At 35.9% G+C, this 19,557-nt stretch overlaps 3 protein-coding genes and 1 long non-coding RNA gene across 8 annotated transcripts; 2 read left to right on the top strand and 2 right to left on the bottom strand.

Annotated features, from left to right (window-relative positions):
• Positions 1-1,476: 1,476 nt before the first annotated feature.
• Positions 1,477-2,715, bottom strand: LOC117215140. Its single transcript, XR_004489026.1, has 2 exons — positions 2,432-2,715; positions 1,477-1,677 (listed from the first exon to the last, which is right to left on the bottom strand). It is a non-coding gene; the product is annotated as an uncharacterized LOC117215140 (long non-coding RNA).
• A 795-nt stretch (positions 2,716-3,510) lies between these two features.
• On the top strand, positions 3,511-5,303 carry LOC117215139 (katanin p60 ATPase-containing subunit A-like 2). Its single transcript, XM_033461565.1, has 6 exons — positions 3,511-3,539; positions 3,826-4,023; positions 4,113-4,401; positions 4,578-4,742; positions 4,784-4,901; positions 5,121-5,303. Exons 2-5 carry the CDS (start codon positions 3,941-3,943, stop codon positions 4,841-4,843), a joined length of 597 nt encoding a protein of 198 aa, XP_033317456.1. The 5' UTR covers positions 3,511-3,539; positions 3,826-3,940; the 3' UTR covers positions 4,844-4,901; positions 5,121-5,303.
• A 1,996-nt stretch (positions 5,304-7,299) lies between these two features.
• On the bottom strand, positions 7,300-9,918 carry LOC117215138 (survival of motor neuron protein-like). Of its 5 annotated transcripts, none has more exons than XM_033461564.1 (6): positions 9,435-9,644; positions 8,573-8,755; positions 8,333-8,447; positions 7,642-7,939; positions 7,442-7,521; positions 7,300-7,373 (listed from the first exon to the last, which is right to left on the bottom strand). In XM_033461564.1, the coding sequence occupies exons 2-6, from the start codon at positions 8,654-8,656 to the stop codon at positions 7,315-7,317; spliced, it is 636 nt and encodes a 211-aa protein (XP_033317455.1). In that variant the 5' UTR covers positions 8,657-8,755; positions 9,435-9,644; the 3' UTR covers positions 7,300-7,314. The 5 variants fall into 5 exon arrangements, with proteins under 5 accessions (XP_033317455.1, XP_033317453.1, XP_033317450.1 ...); XM_033461562.1 differs by lacking the exon at positions 9,435-9,644 and adding an exon at positions 8,936-9,395 and having other exon boundaries at positions 7,642-7,897; XM_033461559.1 differs by lacking the exon at positions 9,435-9,644 and adding an exon at positions 8,936-9,393.
• Positions 9,919-10,295: 377 nt separating this feature from the next.
• On the top strand, positions 10,296-11,938 carry LOC117215141. Its single transcript, XM_033461566.1, has 2 exons — positions 10,296-11,572; positions 11,675-11,938. The coding sequence occupies exons 1-2, from the start codon at positions 10,550-10,552 to the stop codon at positions 11,936-11,938; spliced, it is 1,287 nt and encodes a 428-aa protein (XP_033317457.1). The 5' UTR covers positions 10,296-10,549.
• Positions 11,939-19,557: the final 7,619 nt, after the last annotated feature.

The following is a 19,557-nucleotide window of genomic DNA, read 5'->3' as shown; positions in this document are numbered from 1 at the left end:
AAGGAGAACAGCCAGCAACTACGGATTACATGTAATAACCAACTGCCCCACTTCTAAAAGGCAACTAACTTGCAAACCCTTTGATGGTTTCTGTAGCGTGATATACCCCTTGAACGTGGTTAAAGAATGGTCGCCGCTGGACGGCGGTTTGACAGCAGAGCGATCTCGCCAATTCAAAGCTTGACATTACAAACTACCGAGAATCATTAGGCTCGTTATCGAGCATCTAGCTTTCAGAAGGTGCTTTATCATATGATATGACTTCACGATATTTTTATAGCAAGAAGAATGGCCAACCTCTAACAAAACAAATTTTTACTAAGTGCTGCATGTGAGCTGCAGGCCGGCCTACTAGGGAAATTTGACGAATGAATAAACTAAAATATATACGAATATATTCGTTATATCATAAAATGCCCGCATTATGTTCTCTAACACCATAGAGGAAACTAAATTTATATATTAAAAAATTGGAATACCTGTTATAAGAGAGTTAATTAAATTCTAACCTATCGATGACTCCATAAAAACCTTTATTTCCTAAAAATGTATATCTTCCAAATTCTCCTTAGAAAGTATCATAGAGAAAATATGAAACCTGAAAAGTACATCACGCTGATGCCTCGATCAACCCTCGTGCTTCGCAGTCCATGTGTCCGAGCGATGAATTCCCTCCAAACAAGGAAAAAACCAAGGGAGATCTTCTTCGAGGGACGTGAGAGGGTAAGGGAAGCAACGGGAACGATGATCACGCGATATACTGGCGGCGTACGTATAGAACGGCTGTTGCGAGAGAGTTCGCAAGAAACAAGAAGAAAAAAGGAATCGTAGGCCGACGCGACTATACGCTGTCGACGGACAAACAGCGACTGAGCCTAACTGAAACGAACTCTGTCGCAGTATGAGCACGGGCTACGTTCGCGGGTCGATCGAACACGTTCTGCGTCTCTCCTCGGCACCGGCGTCAAAACCACCCCCGACGAGCGCAACGCACTGGTGCACCTGCAATATTAACCACTAGTCTTTCCTTTTTCGCGCGATATTATATCAGCACCTATGATACCATTTCAAAGACCGCAATCAAAACATTAAATACCGCATTAAAGCCATACAATAATTCGCAATATTCATTCGTAAACGTTATTGTATATGTGCTTAATTAATCGTTATTATGTTTCGAATGATTTACTACCTCGTATTCCATAAGCAGATATATGGTTCATTTTCACCTCAAGTACGATATAATTTGTAACAAATATTTATAATTCACAATGTAAAATATTTATAATTCATTGGAAATATTTTTCTATCACGGTATAGTGGTCAAATTTCACATAAATCACAAACATATGGTAGTCAGAAGCTATACTCACGACATGACAAATCATGAAGATGTCATGAAAAATGGAGTCCGTCCATATATATTCAAACGCAACGAACAAGTTCGAACTTTTCGAGAACAAACGATTTGTTCGATAACATCTGTCGCGAGCTTCTCTTCCTTTAACGATAACAATTGACAACTAAAGCTCGAGAGGCTCGTAAGGATGAACAGCGACGAGTATCTAGAAGCTATGTACTCACCTGGGCAAGGAGACTGCAACACCAAGGACGTTGGAAGTTTCGAGAAGCGAAGATGGAAACTGAAGTAGCACGTCAGGTCAACTCCGGCGAAAACTGCTAAAGAAAGAAAAATCCAACTAATTTGTTTCCAACGATAAAATGAAATTAATTTGTTTCACAAATTATTAACTGGATATTATTCAAAAATTATTCAAAATTCGCTTGATTGATTCATGACCCGGGACATTTGGGTCATACCATTTTGGTAATGGACGAAAATGGCAGAAGGAAGAACGACCGTTTTTTTCATATTTCTCTTTCCCCGGGAAACGATTGAATGCCCGAGCACCTTGTTTCATTTCTTCTCGACATCAATTTCAATCTTTTTAAACGAAATATAATCTGAACGATGAAAAGTTCATTCAAATAATGCTCCGCGCCAGACACTCACGAAAATTAAGAAGAAACATGGAAAATTCGCGAATAAAACGGATTTCTTTGTCCCAGTGAGATAATAAACCTCGTTCACGTATTGGTTTTTAAAATCAATATATCCACCAATGTGCACTCGTTTAACAAGGGTGATGGAACGTGCCAAAAATCTCTCAAGAGGGTCTTGGCAACGGAAGAGTCGAAAACGTCACAATTATGAATGAAAAATTCGAATAGTTGCTGATTTTACAGTTGAAACCGATAAAGAACTCCAGATATTCCCCCAATTAATTTACAATAAATTCGCGAAAATGATCGATTGCTGACGTCATTGTATTCTAGAAAGATTGTAAAACGATAAGAATTTATTGAAAAAACTTATATTCGATGATAACACTTCTAATAAGAGTACTAAGGGGAGCGATTCTGTACTCACCTTCCTGCCTCGAAGTACCGAACGCAATTAACCGTCCGCCCAGGATGGAACCGTTCGGAACTTTTGTAAGTCACTGCACGGCCGCTGCTTATGGTGGAAATGTAATAGATATAAGTACAGAGCGCGTGAGCGAACTAAAAACGCGATAGAGAAGTAGAGAGAGGATGTTCCGTCCTTGTCTAATGACGCGCACTTGTACAGGAAATATGTAACAGGGGTATACGAGCAGCGTCAGTGTCCACTAGTGTGCATGCCTGATTAAACAAGAACAGGAAGTATCTATACATGGTGTTCTCTTTCTATTTCCACGTTGCATCCATCTTACTATACAGTACACACACTCAGCTATTCTATCATTATATTTGTGCGGTGCTTATGTGTGAACCAAACATTTCCATGGCAACAAATCGTTTGTCTCTTGTTTGATGCTCGGTTTTCAACGGAGTTGAAAGAATTTTTTAACAGAAACGTAATGGACGGGTTGTTTTTAAAGTAATAAACGGAAATTCTCGTATCCATTGAGAAACGATAGGCGATTTGAAAGTGTCACTATGAACGGTGATTTATCGATGCAAGGTAGTATGAATAAGATATTTTATAATCTGCGAAAAAAGGTAAGGAATATTCTAGATTTTAGATTTTAGAATTTCCATGTCACAGACGAGTGTGTTTTGTTATTTGATTTGTAATATTGCTGCAGTTCTCTTAATAGCTGTTCGTTTCATGCGATACTCGCACATAGTATCTATGACTTTTGCTTCTAACAATTTTTATAATTAGGCTGTATCAAATATTTTTAACGTTCGTGTTTCATGAAAAATCATGTGTAACTCGTTGAATTCGCAAATGTAACAAAAAATTACATGAAAAAACTTATATTATTGTAATGAAAAAATAATTATATTAGGAGGAGAGTCGTATTTCGGAACGTCATCGGAACATATTATACCTTGTATGTGATTATTTGGAACACAATGGGTGAGTATATTATAATTAAAATATATTCCTAGTTCCAATTTTTTTGAATAGTGTCAGTGACCAATCGAAATAGAAATCAGTGGACATCGTGGAAAGGGAAGGCGAAGCCAAATTTGAAAATTCGACATCGGTAATTCAGTAGTTAAGAATAACTCAATCGATAATGTAGATTAACTAGTTATAAACAAATATATGAAATATAAATTCAAATTATTCTTATCCATCTAAAAATTGGAAATTAAAGAGCAGAAGACAAGAAATTATCTTCGAGGATTTATATAGTAAATGCATTCTTTTGCCTGTCTTACCTAGAGATAAAACAGTTGTTTGATGGTTATCTTATAGTGTTCAGTCATTGCGAAAAATATTTTTAATCAGTTAAAAACTATAATTAATTAAAAACTACATTTTTTTAGGTATATAGACATTAGCGATGTATTATTCCGGGAAGCTCGTCTATCTCCCGAACATCGGGTCTGCGACAACATCGATTTGGAAATTATCGTTGTAGAGTATGAAAATTATTACAAGATGAAATTTCAAAAATATCCCATATTGTGTAAGAAAATAACTGGAAGGGAAATGACGAGGGAAGTGACAAATGCAAGCAAAACGGAAGAATTTAAATTATTTAACGATATTAAACGGTATTCAACGTATTCAACGTATCGTATTCAACGTATCGTATTACAATATGATCCAGTGTTTGTAGAAGTATTGAGACAAAAGCCAAATCTATTAGTAAACAAGCGAGAAGTGAGCCTGTGAAAGAGACGAATCTACAGCAGAAGATAACTGATGACAATACGAATCATATTAATCTCGCAATGACAGTGACGTCACTATTCCCCAATGAGAGTGATGGACGTTCATCAGAAGAGCTATTTAACGTCCCAATGGAACAATCCATGCAATCGAAGATATTGAAATGCATTGAAAAGCTTTATTCAGATAATCCGGAATTACGGAAGATTGCTGAGGACATCTCATGCTTAAGTTATTTTCGATTAATATACGTATCGTAAACCTTTTAAACGATAAAATTCCCGTCGATAAACCGTCCAACGTATATCGACGATGACGTGATTTCAGTAACGCTTCAAATATCAAATTATGTAACACTTACTTAATATAGAGAAGACGCCATTTTATCTTTGTATCGTCACAGGAGATCATAGTAAACAAATTAAATGTACATTGGGATGACGTTATAGGCCTAGAGGAATGTAAAACCGCTGTTAAGGAGGCCGTTGTGTATCCCCTTAAGTATCATATCTTTTTTGATAGCCCGTTTTCCCCATGGAAAGGTATTTTGCTGTACGGCCCACCTGGTATTCTTTTCATTTCTGTACGTGTTTACAAGAAATATACAAAACAGGGAAAACGAAGTTAGCGAAGGCAGTCGCGACAGAGTGCCATTGCACCTTTTTTTAACATAACTGCCAGCTCATTGGTCAGCAAATGGAGAGGCGATTCCGAGAAGTATATACGTGTAAGTTGCTTTGTCTATGTAAGTTTCTTTGTTCCTTTGTCTATGAAGGAGACTAGACTTGTCTAGGTATAAAAAGATTTGATTTTATTTTTCGTCATTTATATATAAATAGAATAGTTGTTTGGAAAACGAAATGATATCATATTCGTGATGAGGCAATGAATTTAAGGAATTTCGAATATAATATTTAATGAATAATACATTTGTTAAACTGAACAGGTTTTATTTGAACTTGCCTATAGTCATTCGCCTACAATTATTTTTATCGACGAGATTGACTGGATCGCCACAAATAAAGGAGACTGTATATTGTCTGAACCTGCAAAGAGATTCAGATCAGAACTTCTTTCTAGATTGGATGGATTAGTGTCTAATGAGAATTCTAATGTAGTTCTTCTGGCTACAACTAATTCCCCTTGGTACGTATATCACGTTATTTCAATGTTTTCTAAGTAGAAAATATCGTAATATTTCTCCAAATTCCAAATATGTTATTGTGTTGTTTGAAGTATTCCTTCATTATTATTAGCATAATAGAACGATAATATTTATTGTAAATATGTTATTAGGGACATTGATGCAGCTTTACTCAGGCGTCTCGAAAAGCAAATATACGTATCATTACCCAATGAAGTTGCTCGACTTGGTATATTCAAATTATACCTTAGCAACCACTTATTAGAAAATACAGATATTGTAAACCACATAGTAAAATGTACTGAAAGATATTCTTGTGCAGATATAAAATTGCTTTGTAAGCAAGCGTGGCTACTAGAAATAAGCCCGATATGGAGGAGACTTGAAAAGAAAGAAACACCTGTTACCACTTTGAAATATGAATTAAAAAGTTATGAAATATTAGCAAAATTGTTTAAAAAAATGTCACCTACAGTTATGCAAATAGATAAATATGATACGTGGAACAAATAAATACGCAATCGTAAGGACAGATATTGAAAAATATAAATAAATGGATTATCGTTCGAGAAATCATTCGCATGTGTGTGCATGTGTGTGCGCGCATGTGTGTCATGTGTGTCATGTGTGTGCGTGTGTGTGCGCGCACGCGCTATAGGCTAAGTTTAAAATATTCGGTTGTATTATATCCTTGTATTATATATGTCGGAGATGAAAGGAAAACCGGAGCCTTCCCTTTGCAATTTTGAGGAAGCCTTCTAATGCTTTAGCCTAGATTTTATCATAACTGTAATTAAGCAATTGTCATTTGTAATTGTTTGATATTTGTGAAAGCGAAAGTGGGTTCGAGGTGACAGCTGGTCGCCGAACGTAGCCACGGTCACGGGATAAACGTTTTGCCTGACGAAGGTGTGGATCGGTTGTATTGTTCTCCCTAGAAATCACATAGAATTGTACTTTAGAGATGTCGATATAATGGGACACACGTTGTATTAGGAATCAATCTCCAGACAGAAACTGCCTAGTAACGGCGTTTGAATCTTTCTCGATGTTTCCAAAGAGTATACAACAAACTTTTGACAGAAATTGCCTAGCAACAACGATTGGAACCTTCTCGATGTTTCCAGCGAGCATATAACAAACAAATGCAGTCGTATAGCGAAAAAGATTTTCATCAGATATTCATTCGTGTGATCGCCTTGGAAAGTGATACATCGAGCAATTTACCGAGTGTCTAAGCAATTGTATTTTGTGTTTAAAATTATTCTACACATAGTAAAGAGTTATCCCGTTGACCGTGGATTCGTTTGAACCCCGGAACATTGTTAATAGCGTTAATTAAATTCATTATTCGTGAAACCTATCAATCGTTAATCTCATTATACGTTAAATTCATTATTCGTAAGACATATTATTCGTTCCTCTTATTGTTCGTTAAACTTATTAATCTTTAATCTAATTATTAGTTAAACTTATCATTTGTTAATCTTATTATTTATTAAACTCATTATTCATAATATTTCGTAAAATCTTTTTTATTCGCGTAAATATATTCTGTTTCGTAAAACAATGGCTAATTATTCGTTCCTCTTATTGTTCGTTAAACTTATTAATCTTTAATCTAATTATTAGTTAAACTTATCGTTTGTTAATCTTATTATTTATTAAACTCATTATTCATAATATTCTGCAAAATCTTGTTTATTCGCGTAAATATATTCCCCCGTTTCGTAAAACAATGGCTAATTCAAACGAAGGATCATTACGCGCCTTAAATCCTAATGATAACCCGACATATATATGTGAGTGTATTTTATCAAAAATATGTTTTTTATGTTTTCTTATCTTAGTAATTATTTTTAAAAAAGTCTTAAAGTCTTATATGAAAATAAAGCTGTTCTTTATTTCAAATAATTGAAGTAAATAAATACAATGAGTTTTATATTTTATTATATCTTATATTATAGTTATATTGTTATTGAAAAAATTGATATAATCAACAGTTCTTCCTGTTCTCTTGATTGTTTCTTGCTTGTTTCAAACCATGATAATAACCTACAAAAGAAATAACATAGTCCATTGAAAATTTAATATACAATAAAATACTTATATGAAATAATTACCTGTGTAATATACCATGTAACCACTAATATACCATGACATCAACATACTTGAAAGTGCGTCTGTATCATTATCTGGTAATCTAGTACATTTTATTAAAATTTCGTATTTTTTTTCCAAATAAAATGTTAAACTTATTCCAAATTACTTATTAATATTAGAAGTATTCAGCATTCCATTAGAATTTTTAAATTGTACTTACTTGGCCATTAATTGTGGTGGTAAAGGAGGTGCAGGTGGCATTATATCAGTCATCGAATTGAAAGATGGTCCCGGTATGAAGTGATGTTTATACGCATTTGCTTCTTCAGAGTCACAATCCATTTTTTCTACATTATATTTTTTCGAATTTACATTTGTAGAAAAATTAGTCTCACAAGTCTCATCGTTCTCTTCATTGAATTTCTCTTCCAAAGCTTTATTTTGTTGTGCTATTTGACTTTGCAAACCTTCTGATTCTAAAAGAGAACTCAACTCGACTTTCTCTGTATTACCATAGCCTAAACACAGAGTAAAAGAAATTTTTGTCATTTAATAGAATGACTGAGTGCCATTCAGTTACTGTCCTTACAGGCAATGTATTAGAATTTCCCGTGCATAAATGTATATGTATAAATGTTTGCCTTGATATATGTAGTAATAATCACTCGTCTAATGAGGAGAATTATATTCCAAGCAGCTAATAATGAACAATAAGTAACATGCATGTTTATGGTTCATGACCCTATATCCCACGGGTCTCCCCATAGACATTGACAGGTACTCCTGCCCAGTTAAGGACCTGCTGAATGACACTGTGATAGACTATGCGAAAGCCTTTACTTCATATATATATATATATGTATTTTTAGTACATTTCTTAATTGACATAACCATCATGCTAAAGGTATTACCTACAAATTTTACAACACACGTGCCATTGTTTTCGTAAATTTTTGATATTATAGCTTCATAAATTTCTCCATCCTCTGAGTATATTGCACGATAAGGTGCTCCTATGATCCATTTCTATAGAGAAAAGATGTGTATACAAATAAATATAAGTAAATAGCAAAATAAAATAATTTGCTTCTTAATCAATATATTTAATAATATTCTGTATCAAATTTGTAATATTCTATCAAAATCACAACCTTGTGTAATTTACTTGCGTGTTTAGGCTGCTTAAGATTTTGTAGGTTTTCTTTCGGTTGAGAATTTCCAACATCCATTCCCATTCGCTTGATAACTTCTTCTTTTGCTAAATTTATTGCTTTATCATATGCTTCTATTAATGCACTATCATCCCAAACATTATCATTGGCTGTGTCTGTATCCTTTTGAGATAGCAAATTATACGTTATTAATATTGATACAAGTATTTTATTATCAAACTATTGCAAATTATCATATATGTCATTTTTCAAAAATTGACTAAAAGGTAGTGGATACTGTTAATTACTATTATGCTAAAATCTTGTACTAAAATAATGTTAAAACCATTACGTTTCCATTACCATACATACGTTTCCATTTCCTCGTATAAAAAGAACATTCATATCATCTGCCATTTTAAAATAACATCATTTAAATATTGAATTTGCTTCTGAAATATTAATTTGTCTCATTTCTTTAACTCTAACACATTGTAAACAATGATGACATTATGCCAACTATAATACTAAAAATCTATTCCCCATTCATTCGAAAGATTATTTTTTGAAGCAAGGTTAACATTGAATGTTCCCAAACTTCAATAACTGTATTTTACTTTCTTTACAATATCTAACAATATATTAGAATACTATAAAAAAATATTGTATGCACAAGAAACTGTTTATAGCGAAATAGCAAAAGAATTAATCACATATTATAACTAAAACGAGATTGTTAAGTAGATTATATTATACTGCATATGCGTTAGTGTTTCAGCTGGTAAATATAGTTTTTATATCTGAAGATAAATAAGATTTAATTCTATAAAATTGCATAATGAATTATACATCTATCTATTACTATTCGTATTTCCCCTTAGTTGTATGTTGTCAATAGCATCAATCACGAACATATAAATAAATATAGAAGAAACCGTTCGGAAATGGAAAGGGAAAAATGAACATGGAAGACAAGAAAGTTTTCTTCAGGTTTAGCGTATGCGTGATACGCTTTGAATGTCTCAGATAAAGATAAAGATACTCTGCTCATTTCTATTTGTTCCGCAGAACGAGAAATTTGTTGTCTTTCATATTGGTTTTTACGATTCAATTTTTGGGCAGTTTTCCCTAGCGAGTGTCGGTCCCTGTTTGATATAACCAGACCGTAATTTATACAGATATGTATTATAGATATATATTTGTAAAACTGAAATCAGATGAAATAAATGTTGCCTGAGGTTTTAAACGTTTAATAAAAACAATATTTCATTTGGAAAAAATGTAAGATATGTAAAATTACACATTGATCATTTTGCTGGTCTTGTATCATAAAACGTGTGGCCCGAAGAGCATGTCACGACCGGCATACTTCAAATCCGACGGACTGACGATAGAGATAAAGATGTGGCGGCACTCGGCGACAATGTATATCGCTGAACCATCATGAATGAACCATCAACATCCCAACGGTCCTTCCACCGAAGGTTCTAGAAGAAAGAGCACGTGGCAACGATCGCGGACGCCTAGCAAATGCATGGACGGTGGGGATGTGGAGGGATGACAAAAGAAAGTAATCGGATCCGATCGAAAGTAAAATCATAAGAGTCAGTCTTAGAAAGTCACGCCTAGAGTTCGGAAGTAGATTGTAAAGTGTATTGATGTTAGAAAAAAAATAAAGTTTTCTTTTTTTATTTTTTTACCTCAAATTCCTTTTTTATTTTGTTATTTTACGTGACATTTTGGCGATCCTGCCAGGATAGTGAAAAGTGTTTGTTCGGAAACCAAAAGACATTCATCATCTACGGAAGATCGAATTATTTGGGACTACGGTCATCCGCAACAACAAAGTAACTATCGCGAACCAAGTGAAGTAACAATAAAAGGTAAACTGAATTCCTTTGTACGTTACCGTGAAAGAAAATTTAGCTTCAGTAGCCAAGACTCGTCTTCGTCTGAAAATTATAAATCAGCGCAATAATGTCTAAGGCAAACGAATCTCAAACTTCAACCTCAACTGACCCAATGTTGCGAGCAATATGGGACAGTATTCAAAAACAGAACGAGAACATTGCCCTTTTACGAGAGGAAATGTTACGTTTGTCTATGCAAAATGACGAAGAGAACAGACACAGGGCAGCAGAAATCGAGAATCTCGGAAAAACCGTCGCAGCGCTACGGACTGGGTTCGGATCCCCTGCGACCGATGAATTTGCTTCCATTATCACCGAAGACAATGAAAGTGCGTCGACAGCAATCAATCGCACCGTGAATATGGCAAAAGCACGCAAACTGTCAGGGTTAGCAGCTCCAGACACCCCACCTGTCCACCTCGACATCGAACAACCCGAGGTGGAAGAAAGAGGCTATTTTCCGCCCGCTCCTCCCACTCTACGAGCTAAGGATGCAATACGCTACATCCCAACGCTCAACGGAGATGATGATGTAGGAGTTGAAGACTTCATCAAAGAAGTGAGAAGTATGAAGGATCGCTGTATGGAGCAAGATCTATTGCTAAAAGCAATAAAAGTGGAAAAAATCGTGGGGAAAGCAGCCCAAAGTATTCGCAACATTCCTATTGAGTGTTACAGTGATCTGTACGACGCACTGAGAAATAACTTAGCAGCACAACTGACTTCGGATGAGTACCAAGAACAATTACGAGAGTTGAGACAGGGACGCGAGGAATCAGTGCAAAGTTTTAATATTCGGTTTAGAAGAATACTCAACCGTTTGCTGTACGCAGTAACCAATGAGTACCCACAACCACTAACGCGTAAAATTATGACTGAAGAAATCACGAAGAAGACTGTTCGTGTATACCTAAAGGGACTCAGACGCGACATAGGACGAATACTATTAAGCAGTGAACCCTTGAATCTTCCGGAAGCTGAAAAAAAGGCAGCCGATGTAGAACGCTACTTGCGAGAAGAACGACAACCTAATTGGTCATGTAATCGCTTACCTTCGGTTAGTAATCGCCCCGACAACCAGCATATGCAGGTAAGACGATCTGTACCATCAAGATCGCCTAACACGCCAGTAGCTCAGAAACCTGCTACGTTTAACCAAGTAGAAAATAGATCACCTGCTGAACGCGCGTAGATGAAGTGCTTCAAGTGCGGAAAGCTGGGACACATTGCCAACAAGTGTCAAAATTTTCTACCACCGATCCAGCGCGATCAACCACCCGCAAGGATTCAGGCAGTCCAGGAATGGGACGAAATACAAGAAACAACATCGAACCAAGAGATGGACGAACCGTACGAGACATACGAGTCAACATCGCCACGGGAAGACTGCTCGCAATACCTTTGTCAACCCGAACCGAAGAGCGAGTATTTCTGGTCGACACAGGAGCAGGAATAAACCTGGTGAAACGTAACAAAACTGTCAACGCGATACAAATAGGGCCTAAACAAAAATTTTCTATGGGACGAGACAAATACGAAACTAACGAATACGTAACGAAACGAATTTTTGGACAAAATCACATTTTTCACATAGTACCGAACAATTTCCCTATTATCGAAGACGGAATCATTGGGCTACCATGTTTAGAGAAGTATAACTATTCAATATCCAATGACAAAATCCGATTAAACGACAAAACCATTTTATTTCAGAAACCAATACATTTGACTCCTGGAGAAAACAGAGTTCAAACAATCTATTTGGAAGGCAAACCAACTAAAGTATGTTTTATCAACACTGGTGAGCAAAACATTGAAATTTCTAGCAATATTCAAAATTCTCATGACTTTTCCAACGTATCAAAACTAAAAAGCCTAGTGAGAACAGATCACATTGAAAAACCAATCCGTGAATCCATCGAAAAGATTATCCTCCATTATATTGACATCTTTAATTTAGAAACCGATCTTTTACCCTGTACTAATTTAACTCAGCACACAATTTCGTTAACCAAAGACAAAATTATTAACACGCGATCGTATAGACCACCGGAATGTCACCGTGACGAGATTTCGCGACAAATAGGAGACATGTTGAAGAAAAATATTATAGAAGAATCCGAATCCCCTTATAACTCTCCGGTATGGGTAGTTCCGAAAAAATTAGACGCCTCAGGAAAACAGAAATGGAGGATAGTTATCGATTTCAGGAAACTAAATGAACTCACAGAACAAGACGCTTACCCTTTACCTGATATAGACGACATTTTAACACAACTAGGAAACGCAAAATTCTTTTCGGCACTTGATTTATCCTCAGGATTCCATCAAATTCCAATGAACGAGAAATCTAAAAAATATACCGCTTTTTCGACACCGCAAGGGCATTTTCATTTCAATCGAATGCCATTCGGACTTAAAAACGCACCCGCTACCTTTCAAAGATTAATGGACAGAGCTTTAGCTGGACTTGTAGGAAAATACTGCTTTGTTTATTTGGATGACATAGTGATATTCGGAAAAACGATTCAAGAACATAACGAAAACCTCACGATAGTATTTCAGAGACTCAGAGAATTAGGACTTAAATTGCAACCGGACAAATGTGAATTCATAAAACCGGAATTAGAATACTTAGGCCATGTAGTTTCATCCGAAGGAGTCAAACCAAACCCCAAGAAATTAGACGCTGTAAAAAACTTTCGATTACCCCGCAGTGCCACGGACGTGAAATCATTCTTAGGTTTAGCAGGTTATTACCGCAAATTTATTCGAAACTTTTCCAAAATCGCGAAAAGCCTTACAGACTTAACAAGAAAGGACACACCATTCCATTGGACTGACAAACACCAGATTAGCTTTGATACTTTAAAAGACAAACTCTGTAATTTCCCAATATTAGCTTATCCAGACTTTAACAAAACCTTTACCTTAACTACCGACGCAAGTAACGAAGGACTAGGAGCAATACTGTCGCAAGACGGTCATCCTTGTTGTTACATTTCAAGAACACTGAATCCACCCGAACGAAACTATACCACGACAGAAAAGGGACTCTTAGCCATCTTATGGGCCGTGAAAAGATTAAGACAATATTTGTTAGGACGACGCTTCATTATTCGAACCGACCACCAAGCTCTTAAGTGGCTACACAATTGCAAAGACCCTTCTAGCAGACTGATTCGTTGGAGACTTAGACTCGAAGAATATGACTATGAAATCGAATATACAAAGGGTAAAGATAACACAGCTGCAGACGCTTTATCTAGAGTTCACGCAGTAACTCGCGACGAAGTAGTTAACCTCGACCTAGTAATTGATCACACTAATTCATTCAACGCATGGAAAGACAACAACGAGAATCCGAAACTCTTAGAAATTAAACCAAATGACCAAACATTTTACCAATTAACTCGAAACGACTTAGGAGAATACGACGAGACACTTTGGATCAGAAGACTTTACAAAATTCTTAAAGATACAACAAAAATCGGCATAGGAAATAGCGATTTCACTGAATTAGAGAAAACACAGATTAAACTCACGCTAATATATTTTAACGACACGTACAAGAAAATTACTTATGCACCTAATCCCATCTTAAAACTAGACGAAAACGAAATAATACAAGCAATAAAGGAAAACCATAACGACACCGTAGGACATTTAGGGATACAGAAAACGTATCAACGGATCAAGGATAAATTCAAAATTTCCGGACTTTTAGAAAGAGTAAAAAACTTTGTGAAAACATGCGACACATGTCAAAAGGAGAAACTAACACGTATCAGACCCAAAGAATCCCCACAAATCTCAGACACGCCACTTAACCCTAACGACAAAATCGCTATGGACATCATAGGACCGATGACGAAAACCAAACGCGGAAACCAATACATACTTTCAATACACGATGAACTTACGAAATATCTGATACTAGTTCCCCTTAAAACGCAACGAACTGAATCCATAATTAACGCGCTCATTGAACACTATATTTACATATTTTCGGCACCAAAAACGATCCTAACAGATCAGGGACAAAATTTTGTTAGTGATTTAATGACGAAATTTGAAGAAGCTTTTAAAATCAAACACATCAAAACAACTTCATTTCACCCACAAAGTAACGGATCCCTCGAAAGAACGCATGCCTCAGTTAAAGATTTAATTCGTACTGCATTACACGACAATGACAAAGAATGGGATGAAGTACTTAATTTCATTTGTTTAGGGTACAACACCGCGAAACATGAAGGAACAGGATTCTCTCCCTTTGAATTGACCTTTGGGCGAAAAGCTAACTTACCTTCCGCAATATCCAAATTTCCCACACTTACATATGATGATATGTACTTACTTTGGCAAAAACAGTTGAATAAATATTGGGAAACAGCTCACAAAACACTTATTCAGAATAAGCAACGATACAAGCGAGACCAAGAAAGAAAGATTGTTAAAACTCAGACTGTGTTTAGGAAAGGAGACTTTGTTTTAATTCACAACGACCATAAAAGAGATAAGTTGGACCTTGAATGGTTAGGACCCTACAGGATTAACGATGTGAAAACTCCTTATTACATTATTTCTATCGACAATGCTAAGAAAAAGATACATGGTAACCGATTGAAAGCGTACTTTTTTCAGGATAATGCTGACCCTAGCACTAGTAACAATACCCTTAATTAGTTGCCTTAAATTCACGGGATAGGAATTACGCTTTGTAAACAAACCCAACCAATTCACGATCGAAAACTACAACATGATTACGCCTCTGAAATTATTAGCTTCTCGAACACTAACAAATATTGTAAAATTGCTATATTTAAGATTAACGAAATAACTTTTGTACCATCACATGCAGAAAATCAATTCATAGCGATCCCTGAAAAAAAAAAGCGTAAACATATCCTTTGATCTACATTTAAATAATTCCATTCTACTACGATCTTAGAGGACCAAGATCAATCTAACCAGGGGGGTATGTCACGACCGGCATACTTCAAATCCGACGGACTGACGATAGAGATAAAGCACTCGGCGACAATGTATATCGCTGAAGTGCCTAATGAACCATCAACATCCCAACGGTCCTTCCACCGAAGGTTCTAGAAGAAAGAGCACGTGGCAACGATCGCGGACGCCTAGCAAATGCATGGACGGTGGGGATGTTGAGGGATGACAAAAGAAAGTAATCGGATCCGATCGAAAGTAAAATCATAAGAGTCAGTCTTAGAAAGTCACGCCTAGAGTTCGGAAGTAGATTGTAAAGTGTATTGATGTTAGAAAAAAAAATAAAGTTTTCTTTTTTTATTTTTTACCTCAAATTCCTTTTTTATTTTGTTATTTTACGTGATAATACCATCGGCGCCTGGATGAACCTTGATAACTCGGCCCAGAGGCCAATGCATGGAGGGAACGTTGTCCTCTCTGAGGATGACGATTGTGCCCTTTTGGATGCTGTGTCCACCCTTGCTCCATTTATTGCGGTTGGTTAGCTCGTTCAAATACTCCTTATGCCAGCGGTTCCAAAAATGTTGTTTTAGCTGTTGGATATGCTGCCATTTGGAGAGTCGGTTCCGGGAATGTCTACTGAAATCTCGATCACGTAAGCACATTAATGAATCGCCAATGAGGAAATGTCCGGGAGTGAGGGCTAGGAGATCATTTGGATCGGTGGAGATAGGAGTTAGCGGGCGGGAATTGAGGACTGCTTCTATTTCTATGATAAGAGTATTACGGTGTTAAGCTCATATGTTTCTGTTTCTCCACTCGCGCTGCGCCATAATATCCTTTGATATTTCCGATCCTCTGGTCGTACGAGAAATTGCCGATACATTTTCTCGATGTCGCCAGTGAGTACGTACTGATGAGCGCGGAATCTAATTAATATACAAAATAAATTGTGAATTGATTCGAGAATATAGGATTTCCCCATTTTCATGATTATCGTGATTTTTGTATAAATATATTTTTTAACATACTAATAATTAGGTACTTATAAATTAGTATTATCAATTATTTTGCATTTATAATTCCGCCTCTAGTATAAGTGTTAATTGAAAACTAACTTTATGTTTCAAAAAGTACTAGCAAAGTCGTTGAGTAACAAGCCACTGATGCTAACACAAATAGCATTGTCGTAATTAAATATTTCTAAATATTCATTTTTCATTTTGAACCTGTAGAAACAATTTATTATATATACTATTAGCTAAGTAATTGCATATTTAATTAAGTCGAAATATAAAACTTAGTTATTTTAATAATTTAAAAAATAAAAAACTGACAAACATTTCAATTTAATTTATGGTTGGAACAAAAGACAGTTATTTTTCATTAATTGAAATATTGCAATGCAGAGTACATTCCAAAATACGTCGAGAGTATTCCTGATGGTGAAACGAGCGTTGCTTCATCGAACGCAGCTAAAGAAAACAACATCTATGTAGTTGGTGGTACGATGCCTGAAATAGAGGGCGATAAATTGTACAATACCTGTACTATTTGGGGTCCCGTGGAACTTTGATAGCAAGACACCGAAAGGTAAGTAATATATTCCTTTATGGCTTTGAATTTGAAAATATTGGGGTGAAGAAAGTGACTCTATCTAGGAATAATTTAGGAATATACATATGCACATACGTATACTATAACCAATTCTATAATTTACGGTTTATAAAATACGTTATGATACGGGAAACGCCCATTTTTGTTGTAATGTGTTTGTTGTTGTATAAATTTTTCACATACTTAAAATATTATTATACTTATTTTTTCTCCTTTTTAAACATTATTAAATGATAAGATTTTTAATAAAAGAAAGTGATAAAAACGCTGTCAGTTATTAAATAAAAAATAATTAAAGTTTAGGAGTTGGTAACTTTGATATTAAATTACAAAAGTTGCAGCAATAGAATTAGCGACTACATTTTTATGTTATTAGGTACATCTATTCGACATCGACATTCCTAATAAGATTACTTTTCGAGAGAGTGATTCACTCAGTCCTGGTAACTCCCTAACGACGTTCGATGTGAAGGGCTGCAAAATAGGTATTGGCATTTGCTATGATATTAGATTCGAGGAAATGGCACGCATTTATCGGAACAAAGGTACAGTAACTTAATCGATCAATACTTAACTAGCAAAAAATTAAATATCTTTCTTAAATATATTCTATATAAAATTAATATAATCTGTAACTCTGTATAAAAAGAAGCTTAATTTAAAAAACCAGTATATTTGCTGAAAATGAAACAAATAAAAGAATTAAAAGCACAATAAGAGGACTGTCCTCGCATATTCAGAAATGATGGAATGTGAACCGTGCAACTACGAAGTTAATTGGTATTCGGTGGCTTCATATTTCCTGCTTCTCTGGGTTAGGTTGCCAAATGCTGATATATCCAGCGGCATTCAATATGACCACTGGACCACTGCACTGGTCATTACTTCAGCGTTCCAGAGCGAATGATAATCAATTATACGTTGCCTGCATATCACCGGCTCGTGTTCCTTAAGCAAGTTACGTCGCATGGGGACATACACAGTTGACCATCCCTGGGGAAAGATTCTTTACGATTTGGAAACTCAAGAGAATATGGCAGTCACCGATATCAAAAAAAAAAAAAAAAAAAAACTGGCGAACCGTGTGTTACCACAACGAGACACGCGATGCTATTTGTCGCTTTAAATTGTGCCGCAACTCGTTTTTGAGATCTTTGCCAGGGGCGCGTTAAAATATGCTGAAAATATATTTCTGGCTTTTCTGGGGTTTAACTGAAATATGACAAATAACGTTGTAAAACATATGTACTTATGACTTACAGAGTAATTGAGTGTACAAAATATATAGTATACAAAATAGCCAGCGATTTAGGACTTTAAAAGATCAAAAGAAAAGAAAAGAAGAAAGATAATATGTTGTGGCAGTCTAAGTCGATCTAAGAAAATAGATAAAGGGAGGGAGGGGCAAAGCTAGTTAATCTGGAAAGAATCCAAGCGTCAATTTCAAGCATTTACAGAGAATCAAGCGGGCTGGTTAAAGCCGTGAGTTGAGCAATTATCCCGCGTTAGGTTCAATCAGGTTAGTCCCACGCGAAATTGATCCAACCATGCGAAAACGAGTGTATTCTGATTTCTGTCGCAGATACTTCTGGCTAGTGCAGTACCTACACGGTGGTTGTTGAAATAGCCGCTTCTCATCTATTTTCCGCAGCGCGGACATCATCCTTTGATCCCTTACGACTAACGAAGTTTTCGAAGATGTACGGCAGTTTGAGATTCTACTTGAAAATGATCATGATTGCGGTCTGTGTGCCGTCTGCTCTTCTTTTTGTCCTTCCGTTAAAGACTGGTAAGTTGATACTGATTAATTATGCGATCGAAACCCTATATAATGCCTATAAAAATGCCGCTAATATAATATTCCTTCTTTCTTGTATCTGTCTGCTACTCAGGTCGTTTTACTAATTACAATAAGTAATTTCGACTTCTTTGCGCTCTCTTTTAACGCATTCGAGACCGAAAGAAATTCATATCAGTCAGTAGGCAAGGGTATAATATACATATTTTATATATAACTTATGTAGTAATGTATATATCATGTTAATTTCATATTTTTTTCAATATAGAATTATAATATATGTCGGGTTTACATTAGAATTAGGGTTAGGGGCGTGAAACGAATCTTCGTTTGGGTTACACGTTGTCGTTATGCAATAGAGAAGACATTGACTAGTGCAAATACGATTATTATAGAACCGTAGAAGTAACCGTGGTAGTTAGGTACTCGAGAAACTAATGACAATGATCCTAGGTTCAATAACGAATCCGCGGTCGACGGGATGATAGATGAACGTACTCACAAAATCTAAGTCGGACGCGTAATATTCACTGATCGTAAAGAGTTACTCCTTTCATCAATGAGATCGCGAGCGAGAATGCCTTTCCCGTCCCGATGATGCCACAGAGGAAAACTATAATGGGGTGTGTCTAAGGATACGAGATCATCGGGTTCGTCGAGAAAAGCCATCGTTCAGAAAGTAAGGCAAATTGGCGTTGCTGCTAATT

This window comes from Bombus bifarius, unplaced genomic scaffold (genome assembly GCF_011952205.1).
Source record: "Bombus bifarius isolate JDL3187 unplaced genomic scaffold, Bbif_JDL3187 scf7180000009387_frag, whole genome shotgun sequence".
Classification (NCBI taxonomy): Eukaryota; Metazoa; Arthropoda; class Insecta; order Hymenoptera; family Apidae; genus Bombus; species Bombus bifarius.
The sequence above is the reverse complement of the archived record's forward strand: the minus strand, read 5'-3'. Positions and strand labels throughout refer to the sequence as shown.

Excerpts from the sequence above, each read along its gene's own strand:
- LOC117215138 (XM_033461559.1), bottom strand. The coding sequence starts at position 8,989 with ATGGCAGATGATATGAATGTTCTTTTTATACGAGGAAATGGAAACGTA. Across the intron at positions 8,448-8,572 it reads ACGCAAGTAAATTACACAAG|AAATGGATCATAGGAGCACC; the intron begins GTTGTGATTTTG and ends TTTTCTCTATAG. Across the intron at positions 7,940-8,332 it reads GTGTGTTGTAAAATTTGTAG|GCTATGGTAATACAGAGAAA; the intron begins GTAATACCTTTA and ends CTCTGTGTTTAG.
- LOC117215141 (XM_033461566.1), top strand. The coding sequence starts at position 10,550 with ATGTCTAAGGCAAACGAATCTCAAACTTCAACCTCAACTGACCCAATG. Across the intron at positions 11,573-11,674 it reads CCGACAACCAGCATATGCAG|ATGAAGTGCTTCAAGTGCGG; the intron begins GTAAGACGATCT and ends GAACGCGCGTAG.
- LOC117215139 (XM_033461565.1), top strand. The coding sequence starts at position 3,941 with ATGAAATTTCAAAAATATCCCATATTGTGTAAGAAAATAACTGGAAGG. Across the intron at positions 4,024-4,112 it reads GTGACAAATGCAAGCAAAAC|TGTTTGTAGAAGTATTGAGA; the intron begins GGAAGAATTTAA and ends AATATGATCCAG. Across the intron at positions 4,402-4,577 it reads TTGCTGAGGACATCTCATGC|GAGATCATAGTAAACAAATT; the intron begins TTAAGTTATTTT and ends GTATCGTCACAG.